This window comes from Apium graveolens, chromosome 7 (genome assembly GCF_009905375.1).
Source record: "Apium graveolens cultivar Ventura chromosome 7, ASM990537v1, whole genome shotgun sequence".
In the NCBI taxonomy this organism is placed as follows: domain Eukaryota; kingdom Viridiplantae; phylum Streptophyta; class Magnoliopsida; order Apiales; family Apiaceae; genus Apium; species Apium graveolens.
The window spans coordinates 100089777-100104849 of NC_133653.1; the positions used below are offsets into that span (position 1 = coordinate 100089777).

Below are 15073 nucleotides of genomic sequence, written 5' to 3' on the forward strand. Positions count from 1 at the left end.
TTCTAAGTCAGCAATTTGGGTTCTAAGAATGGCATATATGTCTGCATTGCACTTAACCTTATTCTCTAGATACTCATTCTTTTACTTAAGGTCTTCTAGTCCAACTACAAGCAATTCTAGTTCTTCATTCCTAGAGGTTAAACTCTCAGATTTAAGAACTAACTTATCATTTTCCATTTTATATGCAAGCATGCTTGTATGAACATTATACAATTCTAAAGTAAGTTCATGTACAGTAGATTTGTATTCAAATACAGACATTTCTATAGTGGTAAGTTCAGGAACCTGAGATGGTCATGGTGATTCCTCTGCAGAGTCTGCCATGAGAGCCAGATTTACATGCTCTTTCTCTTCATCCGAATCAGTATCATCCCAGCTTTTTCCTTCAGCGATGTAGGCTCTCCCTTTTTCCTTTACCACATAAGCATTCAGCTTCTGTTTCAACTTCTCATTCTTCCTTTTCAGATCTTCGTAAGTTTCCTTCTTTTCATAGGAATCATTTGGTTTAGCTGCCTTGGGCTTTCTGCAATCAGATGCAAAGTGCCCTAACTCATTGCAGTTGTAGCATCTGGTTTTGCTTTTGTCAACCCAGCTTGACTTGTAGCCTCCTCTGGAGCTTCACCCTGACGAGTGGCTTCCTTTCTGAAATCTCCCTGATGAACCCCTTGGTTTGTAGTTGGGCTTTCTTCTGAATCTAACATGTCTAAATTTTGCAGCCATGTATGCCATAGATTTGTCCTCCAACTTTTCAAGTTCCTATTGAGTATAGAACTCACTTTCATCTTCTGGCTCACCATGAGTAATTTCAGCTACGACAATTTCTTTAATTGTTGAGGAGGGTGCAACCTTATTTTCTTGAGATTCTGGTTCACGAACTACAAGTGCAGTGGTTTTTGTAAGTGTCGTACTCTTACTGTCAACAGAACCAGGTCCATAGATAATGGTTCTTTGCTCTTACTCCAGCTCATGTATTCTAAACTTACCATAGATCACATCCAGGGACATAGTGATAAAATCTGATCTTTCCCTGATTGATGTGTTCTTTTATTCCAGGTGAGCTGGGAGCGTCAGCATAAACTTTCTGTTAGACTCTCGTATGGGGTAGACTTTCCCTTGCAGCTTTAATTCACTTAACAGTCTTGTGTATCTCTTAAAGAGTGAAGACAGTGCTTCTCCGGGTTGAAGTTTGAATGCCTCATATTGAGTCGTCAGAATATCCATCCTGTTTTCTTTGACTTCCTCTGTTCCTTCCATCAAAAGCTCAATGGTCTCCCACATATCTTTTGCACTGTTACTTCCTAGAAGCTGATGGCTCATATCATTATCGGTCGATTCCACAATTATGAGTTGAAGGCTTGTGTCCAGATTTATCAACTCCTTATCGGTTTCTGTATATTTAGACGGATCTCTGGGAGTAGATGTGGAATGAATTCTTACACCAGTTGCAGTTGTGGATTCAGCAATTACTTCCATCGGAACATAAGGTCCATTCAGTAGTATCCCAATGTAAAGTGGATTCGAAGCTTTCATAAACAACATCATCTTTTTCTTCCATAGGTTGTAATTATCGCTGTCAAATGGAGGAACCTTTATGCTTCCAATTCTTTGGTTATTCATTTTCTTGGCGGAATTAAATTATTTAAAATTCAAGAAATTTCAAGAAATGAGAATTTTTTTAAAATTAAAAAATTCAAGAATTTTTCAAGAACTTGTTTCTTTCTCCGGATCTTGATTTGTATGTCAATCAACAATCTCTGATACCAATTGTTAGTCCCAAAGTATCGTAGAAAGGGGGGTTGAATACGATACCTACAATCTTTTTCGATTCGTTTCAAGTTCTTTGTTAAAAGTATGGAATCAAAAACAACACAAAAGAATTCGAGGAATATATTGTTTTATTAATATAAACCTTGAGGTTGCTATAATCTAATCAAAGTATTGAGTAGCTACAATAAATTCAGCAGCATAACATTCTGTTTACAAGAATAATAAATGTGAAGCTTTAATGGAGCTCTCGTAAACTTTCTGTGTTTGCTGAAGAAGATAACCAACTGAATTAAATTACATTCAATTGTTGCTTTGTAGTCTTTCAAATTAAATAGACAGTTGGCCAATTATTGTCCACACAAATCATTTAACTTTGCTGCACATTGAATCAGTGAACAACACATATGTGGCGACATCTCTATGGCGATAAGCTTTCTCTGTGTAGCCTCTGTGGCGACAGCTCTGTGGCGACAGAGTTGTCTTGTAATTCTCTGTGGTGATAACCTCTGTGGCGACAAGCTTCTATGGCGACAGTTGCTCTTCTGTGGTGACAGCCTCTATGGCGGCAGTTGCCTTGAGCAATTGTTTCAACACCTCTGTGGCGACAAGAGCTTCTGTGGCGATAGAGTTGCCTTAGAGCAATATCTCTATCTCTGTGGTTACATCTCCTGTGGCGACAGGGGTGCCTTGGTGCCATTTCTCTGTGGTTACATCTCCTGTGGCGACAGGTAGAGAGAGCTATCTTTTACTTAGAATATTTTTGGCTCTTTGTCAAACCAATCTTCAATGTATCAATCATTTTTCTTCTGTGAATTGAATCAAAATACTTCCTTGAATGCTGATGTTTGGTGCACTGGTCTGGTTCACAAACAACTAGTACTGAGAGGATCCTGATTCAATTTGTCTTGTGATTCTGAGTTGATACATATTGATGTTTATCCATTGCTTCTTTCACTGAACCCTTGATATGTAACATTTGAAGTCAATACATGCAACTGATACTTAAAGCCCCTTGATGTCTTATTCTTCATGGCTGCTTGAACATAGTAATGAACTTCTTCCCATGATCTGTAGGAGGACTTAATGAATCAATCACATCATTTGGTTCTTTGTGTTTATCATGTCTTCATCTGAAGGGTTCCTGTACTTCATAATTTAATGATGTTTATCTGTTTCTGTTTTCATGTTGAGTTATAAATCCTCGATTACATGTTACATTACATTATGCTTTACAGCATTACTCTACTTAAAAGGTTGTTTGAATGTTTGTTATGTATATAATATATGTTCGGTTTGTATTTGAGAGTGTATAAAAGTTAACTCATGTGTTTACGTGTTTATCCAAATTATATGTGTAAGTATTATACTTATAAGATTCCTGTAAAAACTCCATTAACTATGACCTAATCTTTGTCTTAATCTTCGCTGACTTAATTACGTACGACTCTCGGTTATAATGGATTACTTCCTTTTTGTAAAGCGAACGTCCATCTATGAAATTTTGTCGAGTTGCTTATTTGCTAAGTCGGTAATCTATAACATGCATGCATTAAATACCTTGAAATTTCAATAAGAGGTTTTGTAGTTTTCAACGAGACAATTTTTTGAGTATGTGCTAGACCAAGGTGGGAGAAAATTATGCAAAACTACCAACTTGACCCAGTGCAAACCTATAAATACCCAATAAAGTCAAGAAAACATAATAAAATCTTCCTCAGCTGGAACTGAAATTCTAATGAGACAACGAAAGTCAGAAATGACCCAAATAATCAAATTAAGATCAATGGAAAACTAGGGGTCTACTCGGTAACAAAGTCAAAAACTTGATTTATTATATTTATGTGTTTACAAGCGCATAATATCTATATATATTACAGAGTGACACGATGTGAGACTATTACTTATAACTAAATTAACAGTACTTCACTTCATGCTAAACAAGAAATTAAAAATGCTATGGCAACGGGGTTCACTATGCTTGCGAAAATAACCTGGTTGTAAGCTAAAACAACTTAAGTGAACATGCAACTAGGTATGTTAATCTATCTCAAGTACTAATTAGTCGGGTAATTAAAGTAATTGTTAACCTATCAAGTATTAACGCATAAAATTCAGTTATGGTAATCATATATGCCCTTGAAAAGATCCAACTTATGTCGCTAATATTACCACATATTAGGTAGTATTTTAATGCACTATATATATATATATATATAGCCTTGTATAAGATAATATTTTGTAGAAATGGTTAATATTATTATGCCAAAATTGGATATTGACATTACATTAAACTCTCAACACTTGTACTCTATTGTAACACTTCTGATCCATGTTATTCCCAAACTTTGATCGGAAGCTCACTCTTTCTTCATTGTAAATATTGGTTCATAATCTCTTTATAGGATATGTACAAATATTATTTTACTGGACACACGAAATATCTATGTCCATGTAATGCAATTTTTTTTTACATTTTTTGATACAATGAATCATCAATGTCAAATTTAAAGTTTAGTAATTTATAATATATTGAAACTAGATCCATACCAGTTTAATAATAATTTCAATTTGAACAATATAATTTTCCAACATGAAACAAGGTTAACTAGATAGATTAGATATGCTGAACTTTAGTTCTATTCAATTTATTTGTAGTGATAATTAGAAATGATAAAAAGACTATAAATGTTTCTTATATCAATATATCTGCGAATCACACTTCACACTATTTATTCTTTCATCTAACTGCTATAAAAATACAAGTATATTTGCTCGCTTATTTCAAATAATTGCTCTAGAAATATAAGATATCAAGTACAATTTAGCGTGTGTTGCCTGTTGATGGATTAAAATCTGTTTAATTTAAATTGTTTGCATTATAAACAAACGTGAGTACTTGACTAATAACTTATAAATAATTTATAAAGTAAATTCTAAATATGAAAATGTGTAATATTTTGGTTACATATTAATTTTGTAATGTGACTTTATGGAATTTATGTAATTTATTTAAATAATAATTTTAATTATTTTATTATTACTTTATTAATATATGTTATTTATCACATTTTATATATACACACACAAAGTATCGATCATAATAATACATGTAAGAATAGCTTCTTTGATATGCAATTTCAGCGGTTGTCGAAGTTAGCCAAATATGAGATTCGACTACTAGAGTATGAGATCCGACCATTACAAATTCACTTCATCTAAGATCGGCCGCCATCTAATATTCGGTTGCCATATATATAAATGCAACGTTTACCAAGTAAAAAGTGATAAAACGAGCTAACGTGACTTCGAGATAAGCATTTTGGCGTTTTTCCTTATTTTTAAACATATATATATATTTATTTAATTAATTTAAAACCTTGTTTTAACGAATCTAATTAATTTAAAATTGTGGTTATTAAAAAACTTAAAACACAATTGAAATAAGAGAATTTTTTTTTTAACAAATATCAAAATATGTAACGAAAAAACTGAATAGAAAATTTGTGCACGTTGAGGCCTGTATTTATAAATGAGCACAAGGAGCAAGGCAATCAGACGGCAGAAAGAGTAACCCTTATTGCAAAACCCTAAAAATTGGATAGAATAGGGTGAAATTAGATTGAAGGGAAGGAGTATTGAATTGAATTGAATTGAATATCAGTCTGGGATGGGGAAGAAGAAGAAGAGAGCAGCAGCAGTATCAGATATATGGTGTTATTATTGTGATAGAGAGTTCGATGATGAGAAGATATTGGTACAACATCAGAAAGCTAAGCACTTCAAATGTCATGTTTGTCATAAGAAGCTTTCTACTGCTGGTGGCATGTCTATTCATGTTCTTCAGGTTCATAAAGAGACTGTTTCCAAGTATATACCCTCTTTCTCTCTCTCTCTCTCTCTCACTCCCCCATCTCTCTCTCTCTCTCTCTCTGTATTTGTATGTGATTTGGATTTTGTTTAGATCGTAGGTTTGTCATTTGGTTGTTTTTATTATTTGTTTACTTTGGTTGAAATGCATTGTGCTTATCATAATGTTTCTATCGGAAGGCATGACTTGTTTTTGTTAATTGCTTCCAGAAGATGCATATGTTATGATCAAGCACATTAGTTGTAATTCATGCTTAGAAACGTTTGATGTGGACTTGATTTCTACCAAATTAATCGGGTTATCTCATTGACTCCAAATGGAAGCACATACCTCATATAACATTGCACATTTTTTAACCATTTGGTTGAATTTTGGTGGATTGAAGGAAAAGCACAAAAAGGAGATAGGTTAACAGTAAGCCTAACATGTGTAACTTCTAGGAGGGGTGGAAGATAAACTGCTACAAGTAAGGAGAGTGATAATATATTTATGTTGCTGCAACTGAGGATGTACAATCTAGAAGCTCTCGGTAAAGGACTGCTTAAAATAAGGAATTAAGTACTGAAGAAGGGTTTATGTTCAGCACACCTTGTGTTTTTGTGGCCTTAAAATATAAGCTGGTCATAATCTGAATAATTTCATGTTCATGTAAATGACCTTATAGTTTTAGTTTCATTGGTTACATCCTAAATTCTATCCATTGACATATATAGTGCATCACAAATCAATTCAATTTTAAACCTGTTATAGGGGATTATTTCCAGGTTCTTGTTACCGGTGTTGTGAAAAGCGCGCCTAGGCTCAAAGCGCACAAAAGCGCACTCAAAGCGCATAGGAATTTATGAAGCGCAGCGACTTCAAAGAAGCACACGTTTTAAAGCGCGAAGCGTAAAAAAGCGTGAAGCGCTAAATTCTAGCCATTGACATCTATAGTGCATCACAAACCAATTCCGTTATAAACCTGTGATGCTGGATTAAGTCCAGGTTCTCGTTACTCACATATTAGGCTGTTATATATATACTAAATTAATCTGAGGTGTTCTTTAAGCCGTACACACCAAGACATCGCGGAGAAAAGGCCCCTTATGGCACTTTTTTTGAATATATTGCTCAAAGGGGGAACTAGAAAAAGAGGCCTATATGTCAATAAAAAATGTTGTTTCGGTTGGCATTTAACTTTTAACTCAATTTGATCTTAGTCTGCTGGTGGTGAGTCAGAAATAGAATTGTGGGGTTGTTGGTTCAACTCCCACTGGCCCACCTCTTTACTTTTGACTCATTCGAAGACAGCTGTCACGAAATTTGGAAATTTGGTGCGTCCGTGGATGAAAAACGCAACTTATAAATGCGTGCCATGTACAACGCATCTGGCAGATGCGTTTTCAATTTATTTTTTTAAAATTGTTTTTTAGAAATAATCAGTAGATATGTAATTATGTTTTTAAAAAACGTGAACTGGTGTTGTGTTTTACTTGCCTAAAAGGGCCAGTTTTTCATATTATGCCATTTAGGGCCATTTTACGTGAACCGATGTTGCATTTTGCGTTTCGGCATTCTTAATGTGTTTTAAATTTGATTATAGTATAAAATCTATATGAATAGAATTTTTTGTTTGTTTATGTTTTAACTAAAAAGCCTTTAATTGATTTGATTTGTTTCTTTTTTTTGATATTTACTTACCTTATTTTCGACTATGTGCTAGACTTCCGGTGACGAGGTGAACAAGTTTGACCATTTTTAGTTAAAACACCTAGTAAGGCTGCTCTTATATGTTCTAGTGGCTGCTTAGGCCCTTTTTGAGCTGCATAATTTAATTTGACTCCATTTCTTCTGTTAAAACTAAGCTTGGTCAATTTTTGTTAATATTTCTTGCTTAAAGTTCTTTTCTCTCTTCTCTTCATTTCACCTGTGCACGTGAACCAGGTTTCTTTAGCTTGTAAACATGTTATTATAAATATTTTCAAATATTAATTACATAATTTTAGTGCATTCCATTTACTGAATTTTATCGAACATGATAATAAATTACAGGGTGCCAAATGCTAAAGAAGGTAGAGAGTCGACTGATATAGAGATATATGGGATGCAGGGAATTCCAGCTGAAGCAATGGCAGCTCATTATGGAGAAGGTTTGACATCTTCAAGATCTTATTTTTACAGTATACCTCTTTAATATCATTGATGTGTATTTCAAGCTTTTTTAATGTGCTAGATATATCTAGATTTCCCAGACAGAATGCATTGCATGTGTTAATGTAGGAAGTGGGAAAGAGAAGTGTAGTGCCTAGTTTTAAATTATATTTTTAAAAGACTGATTATATATATCGCGGAGACCCTTTAACTAGCATGGTAACTAAAAAGGTTTAGGGCTAAATTGAGATTAGATGGAGTGCTTTAATCTCAACTTTTTTCCATCTTTTTTGTGGCTGCAAATATAAGCTCTACTGCTAAGACATCAATCTTACAGTTGCTTTTGGCTGTAAATTATTCTGGTAATAAAAGTGTAGAGTTATTGCTGGAGTTGTTGAAGAAAATGAGAAAATGGTATGTGTATGAGAGTGGATGAGATGAAAAAGATGTTTATAACTGAGAATTAAAATAATGCGTAAATGGGCATATTTTGTAAACTGGAAGGGAAGTACTTGAGTTGCAACTTGCAATGTGTAGAATGAATAGTTTGCATAAACGTTAATAAGATAAATTGAATGAAGTGACAAAATTATAATTTCAATTCGCAATTATACTCGTTCATTTTATTACTGCTTCCAACCAAAGGCGAGACTTAAGTATTTCCTAATTAAGTTGATAACTAGGACAGTGGACACATGACCACCAGAGAAGAGCTTAATTTAGTTAGGACACTGGATGCGTGACCACCTTTGTACTTAAAAGTCCTTGTCCGGTGGGCAAGTGATTTCACTTGTTTGCTCCCTCTTTGCTTGAACTTAAATCTGTTTGGCTAATATTAATTGAGCATGCATGGTGGTTTGCAGAGTGGGATGCCTATTAATGAGATAAAACTAAAAAGTACATTCACTTAACTTTAAGATTTTAACAAGAATGCCTCTGAACTTGAAGTTACATCAAAGCAGCCCGAGAACAAAAAACCCTAATTCTGTAATCTATGACCAGTTATGGTCTTATATCATATAATGCTTTACCACTTGTCCTGCAGATGAAGATACTCCATCAAAAATAGGGAAAGTGGACATCCCAACCTCCCAATTCGCTCATGCTTTACCTGGATCACTCGGCATTCGATATCCCCCTCCGACAACTGTAGGCCCTCCATAGTAAGTTCTAATATGAACTTATATTATAAAGTAGCAGTGCACACTGAACCTGATTACATAGACTGCATCCATATTCTAATAATTGTTTGGTATAACATTGAAAAAGTTATGGCATATACATTTTGAAGATTTGGGTCGAGACATATGTTTATTTTTTAATTACATTTTGCTTCAAAATGTTTAATTTTATTTCTCTTGCGCATAGTTTGATGAATGTTTCTTGTATATGAATGTTCTGCAACTAGATGAACATGTTTGACTTAATAGTGTGCATGCAATAATGTTAAATTTTTCTTTGGTGCAACCAAGTATGAAATTTTGCTTTTTTATAGGTTAAAAGACAACATATTATCACATGTAATGTTGTCATGTTGGTTTGCAGCCCATCTTTTCATGAGGTTGGGCTTAAAAGTGATAATGCAGTAGCATGAAGTCCTGAACTTCTGTCATATAAAAATCTTAATAAAAATATTATCGTGCGTACGCATCCCTAAGTTCAGTCTCGTCTACCTGTTCTAATGAAGTGATTTAAATACCTGTACAGTGGACATGTACTTAGCCTTGTCAAGTAATGCTCTGTGCTTGCTCATTATTGATCAACATCAGTCTTGTGTATCACAGTATATGTAGAAACTCCCAGTGCTGAAGTAATTTTTTCTTACCCTGTTATGTGTTTGTTTTCTGGATGCAGTTACAATCCTGCAGTACCAATGCCACGTGTCGGATGGCCAATTCCACCACGCCCCCAACCGTGGTTAGTACAACGTCCAGGGGTTCCAGTTCCCCAACCTGGAGCTCTGGGAATGGTCCAACAACCTTTATTCCCACTACAAAATTTTAGGCCTCCCATGCCATCTACTACATCTCCAGGGCTCCAACCGTCACTGACTGTTGCTCCCCCTGTATTACCTGTGTCTGCACCTGCTACTGTGTCACAACCTTTATTTCCAGTTGTTGCCAACAATAACATATCTGCTCAAGCTCCACCATTTTCTGCTCCTTTATTTTCAACAACTGTTCCATTAAGCTCTTCTGCAGAACATAATAGTTCCAGTGACTTGCATGGTAACAACATCTCATCACTGGCAAGCAGTTACCATACCCCCGGGTTTCCAGGTATGAAGTTTTTCACACACAGTAGCACTAGCTTATGTTTTTATTAGAGCTTTTTTTCTTATCCGAGGGGGGATTTTAATTGTATATCAATCTGTGCAAAGTTTCATCATAATAAGGTATTTGGAGGGTATGTCATGGATCTCTAATATTTTCCCAATGTGAAACCTTAATAATGATAGTGTAAAGAGTTGAAGTAAATTATTGCAAGTTCTCTTATTTACAGTTTTGTTGTGATTAATGTATGACTTTTTTTTTTGGCTATAAATATTTTTGCATTTATATTTATAATTTTTCTCAATAGGTGGGGCTTTGGTAAATTCACATTCTTATGCATCTGGACCAAATACAAATGGTCCTTCAATTGGCCCCCCTCCAGTTATCGCAAACAAACCTCCCCAGCCAGCAACTAACGAGGTCTATCTAGTTTGGGATGATGAAGCGCTGTCAATGGTAAGCTGGTTTATTGTTCATCTCTCTCTCTCTTCTACATTTTTACCATTAATTTTATCATTAAATTATTTTTAATCCTGTTGGATATTTGCAGGAAGAGAGAAGAATGACATTACCAAAATACCAGGTGCATGATGAAACTAGCCAGGTAAGTGATGATTGTCTTGTTATATAATTTTTTTCACACGGATATGGAGCTCCTTTATATGGCTAACCCGATGAGGAGGTGTTACCTTCCTTGCCTTTCAGATTCAGTTGTTTGCGCGTTCTTACATTTTGTAAAGGTACCCCTGTATGTAATTTATGTTCTTGTTCATTCTTTGGAACTAAGAGGACAGAATATAAGAGATTTCATTTAGTATGTGTCTACTTTGCACATATCACTGGTCGGCTGTTTTTATAACATTTGGCCATTCGGTGGTTGTTGATAGCAGTTATACAAAATTATCTGGTCATCAAATTTTCAAGTAGGTACTTTAATTTTATTTGTTGGTAGTTAGTATTACTGTTTTCATAAGATTGCTGTTATCAGCTCAAGATTTGCTGACTTACATCCTACTCAATTGAAATGGAATGCATGCAGTTGCTATCTAAAAAATCTAAATCGCTGATTATATGGACTCCCAGTGTGTCTAACATGGGATTAATTATTGACTTGAGTGGAACAAAAACACCAAGAGAAATTTTCCTCTTGTTTTGCTAATAGAATTATTTCATTTTTACTATCATTTTACTTTTTGGTCGAAGAGAGAATTTCAGCTCTGCCGAGGTTAGCTTCTTTCCTAAGATTCAGTGTATCTTGCATCGAAGCAAACTTATACATATTTATTGGTTTAACAATGCAATTAACTGTCCTTTATCATGTTTAATTCACTACCAACTGTAATTCCTTGATACAGATGAGCTCAGTAGATGCGGCTATCGACAGAAGGATATCAGAAAGCAGGCTGGCCGGTCGCATGCCATTTTAGCTTTGAAGCTGCCGAGATGAGTAGGCCTTGGCATTCGGTTCTTGGTTTTGATTGTTAGTTCAAGGGATGAAGTTGTAAGTGGTTGCAGATGTAAGAATCAATTTTTTTCGATCATTAGCAAGGAGATACAGAAAATGACTAGTCATATTTTTTCGCTGAGATAGGATTTACTTTAATTTTTCTAAAAATCAGTGAACTTTAACTTGTTTTCAGTTTCTATAGAACCCAGTTCTATGAAAGTCCTAGCTACACAGCCATTTTGCCAGTCGGCATATATATTCTTGGCTGCCTCTTTCATACTAATGACTTTGCTTTTGGATCTCTGCGCTTCTTTGAAGTTATTTAAATATACATGAGCTGACCTTTTGCTCTTTAATGGTGTGTTTTCTATATCTGTAAATTGGTTATGCTCCCTTTAAAAGAGCCAGGCCTGAATCCGATTATGTGATGAGAGGGATGAGATAAGTTGATAATTTGATGAGACATGGACCTGGTTGTGAAACTAGGAAACCATTGCTCGTGCTAGTAATGTTCTGGTTAGACGTTTTTAAGTGGTACTGGCTTTTTACCTCTCGAATCATAATAAAAAGGCGTTATGTTGGCTTGAGCACCTGAAGTTGTAGTCCGAAAGTTATTGATGAATTAGGAAATTATGATTATAAACAGAGCATTTTAGATGGTATAGACGCGAAGAACCGTGCATCAATTTTTACATCAGAAGTGAAAAGTTCAGAGCATACAAATTGTGAGCTGACATAACAATAAATACTTATATTGCAGCCTGATAAAATGACTACAAGTTTACTTGACACGGGATTATTTTTAAAGTAAAGTAAACACAATAGTGTCAATTTCTTTTTACATAAAAATAAAAATAAAACTGTAATAACAGAATTGACCGTAAAACCTAAATATAGCAATTCTAAAATGTAAGATAATATATTATATGAGCAAATTATATATCTATAATATTATATTAAAGACGAAACATTAAAAGTTTGGTTGTTGGTGGTTGTTGGTCATTGATCACTCGGAGTCGTCAGATCATATCAAATCGATAAGAATCGTTAGATTTATTCTTAAAAATTAGTTTTATTTAAGAGGTATAAGGTTCGAATCTGGCGATAATATATTAAAATTATAAAAAAAAATAGTATTTTTTAAAAGGTATAAGTTTCGAATCCTACCAATAACATATTAAAATTAAAATTTACAATATATATTGATAAAAACAACCGTGGATCGCACGGATTATATACTAATATTAGAATTATTATAGGACTGTAAGTAGATATTATCTAAATACCAGGTTGATTGATTGGAAAGTCAAAAAATAATTAATAATTTCGGATTGAATAGTATAATAAAAAAAAGATATAGTTCCAGAAGACAATTAAATATCTGGTCTCTCTCTCATTCGCTCCCCGGCATATCATATTTTGACGAATATAATTATAGCAACATCAATTAACATCAATTGTGATTTGAGTGAAACAATTCAAAATATGTTATAATAATGATTGTCAAATCTTACTAAGCAAAACTCGCAATACTTACTACGGAAGATTCGCGATATTGATCAAGAAATACTTAATTTAATATTGGAAGATTGTCACGAAAATCAAGATTTCGTTAACCTGACTAAGAAAACTTACGTATTAAGTTTTCTAAGTATAGTTGATAAAACTCTATTATAAATAAAAGTTTTGCCTGGTCATTTGTACTTGAACAATCACATAAGAAGTAATAATATTTTTGAGATCTCTCTCTTTCCTTCTCCATTTCTTACTCTATAGTTTATAGTTTATTAAAATATAACACGTTATCAGCACGAGTCTCTGCCAACTGAAACTTGATTCTCGAAAGAGGTACGACTTATTCTGACTCACGAGTATCTGTCAACTAAAACTATTTCATAAAAGAGGTACGATTTTTTTTACTCATTTTATTTTAATTATTGCTACATATTTATTTATGTTACTGATTGGAAATTATAAAGATGACTATGCCGTCAAGTAATACTATAAAGATGGCTATGCCGTCAAGTAATACTATAAAGATGGCTCTGCCGTCAAGTAATACTACTATAAAAGTTGGCGCTGCCGTCAAGTAATAATCAAAAGTTTTCTGACCGGCTATGCCATCGTAACTTTTATATAAAGTTATTATTTCAACTTGCTTGTTTAAATATTATGTGACATATTATATCTTGTTTAAAATCTATTCAGAATGGCGAATCTTGCAAAATTAGAGTTTTTTGCCTTTAATGTATCTGGGGATAATTATCTATCTTGGGTAGTCAATGTTGAATTACACCTTAGTGCTAACGGGTTAAAAGACACCATGGAATCGAGAAAAACTCCAAGCGTTGAACAAAATGCCAAGGCTATCATTTTTCTCAGGCATCACATTCATGAAAATTTAAAATCCAAATACTTAACCGTCAAAAACCCACTCACCCTTTGGAATAATCTCAATTATAGATTTGATCACCAAAAACTTGTTCATCTACCTCAAGCCCGGTATGACTGGCTTAACATAAGGTTACGAGATTTCAAATTTGTTGTTGAGTATAATTCTGCCTTATTCAAAATAAGCTCAAAACTAACCTTGTGTGGTGAGAATATTATTGATGTTGACATGATTGAAAAGACGGTCTCAACCTTTCACCCCAACACTATGATCCTGGCGCAACAATATCGGGAGCGCTACTTTCAAAAATATAGTGAGTTGATATTTCTCCTTCTTGTAGCTAAAAAGAACGAGTTGTTATTGAAAAATCATCAGATACGTCCAATAGGCTCTGCCCAGTTACCTGAAGTACATAACACGTCATTTCGTAAGAATGGACGTGGGAAAGGGCATAGAGGAGGAGGAGATCACGGACGGAATCGTGGACGCTGAAATTTTCGTGGTCGGTTTCGTAATCAGTATAACTATGGTCACCTGAAGTGATAGCGTGATGGATACAACAACTCTGGCCAGCAGAAGTGGCAGAATGAGATGCCAAATAAAAGGAAGGAACCACCAGAAGGGGATACTAGAGATATCTACTTTAGATGTGGGGCTTATATGCATTGGACTTGTACTTGTCGTACACCCAAACATCTTATAGAACTTTACGAGTCATCTAAAAGGCAGAATGAACAAAGGATGGAAAAAAACTTGGCTAGCTATAATGATGAACCGATGATTAAGACCACAAATTAAATAGAAAATGGTATTAATATTTATTATGGCCTAGATGACTAGTTTTCATATGCATTTCTTTTATGTCATGTGCTGCATCTACTTGTTTCGACATCTACTTCCATGTATGGGGATACCTTTATTTCTTTTATGTCATGTGTGGTATACAATGTCATTTCCTTGTAGTCTCTTCTGGGTTGTATACCACACAAATAAAGGTCATTGAATCTTACAATGTCATTGTTCCCAAAATCGTTGATCCAAAATCCCTTATTCTGTGGCATGATAGACTTGGTCATCCAGGAGTTCCTATGATGCATCGTATTATAGGAAATTCTACGGGACATCCTCTTAGACACCATAAGATCATACCACAAGATGAACTTCCTTGTTCAGCTTGTTCTATAGGAAAATTAATT

At 34.4% G+C, this 15073-nt stretch overlaps 2 protein-coding genes across 2 annotated transcripts; both read left to right on the forward strand.

Moving 5' to 3' along the window:
• The first annotated feature begins 5273 nt into the window (after positions 1–5273).
• On the forward strand, positions 5274–11841 carry LOC141671638 (protein SUPPRESSOR OF FRI 4-like). The gene is made up of 7 exons (XM_074477920.1): positions 5274–5634; positions 7667–7764; positions 8811–8928; positions 9620–10044; positions 10346–10494; positions 10589–10642; positions 11394–11841. Exons 1-7 carry the CDS (start codon positions 5435–5437, stop codon positions 11463–11465), a joined length of 1116 nt encoding a protein of 371 aa, XP_074334021.1. The 5' UTR covers positions 5274–5434; the 3' UTR covers positions 11466–11841.
• Positions 11842–13464: 1623 nt separating this feature from the next.
• Positions 13465–14369, forward strand: LOC141673903 (uncharacterized). The gene is made up of 2 exons (XM_074480631.1): positions 13465–13574; positions 13694–14369. Exons 1-2 carry the CDS (start codon positions 13465–13467, stop codon positions 14367–14369), a joined length of 786 nt encoding a protein of 261 aa, XP_074336732.1.
• Positions 14370–15073: the final 704 nt, after the last annotated feature.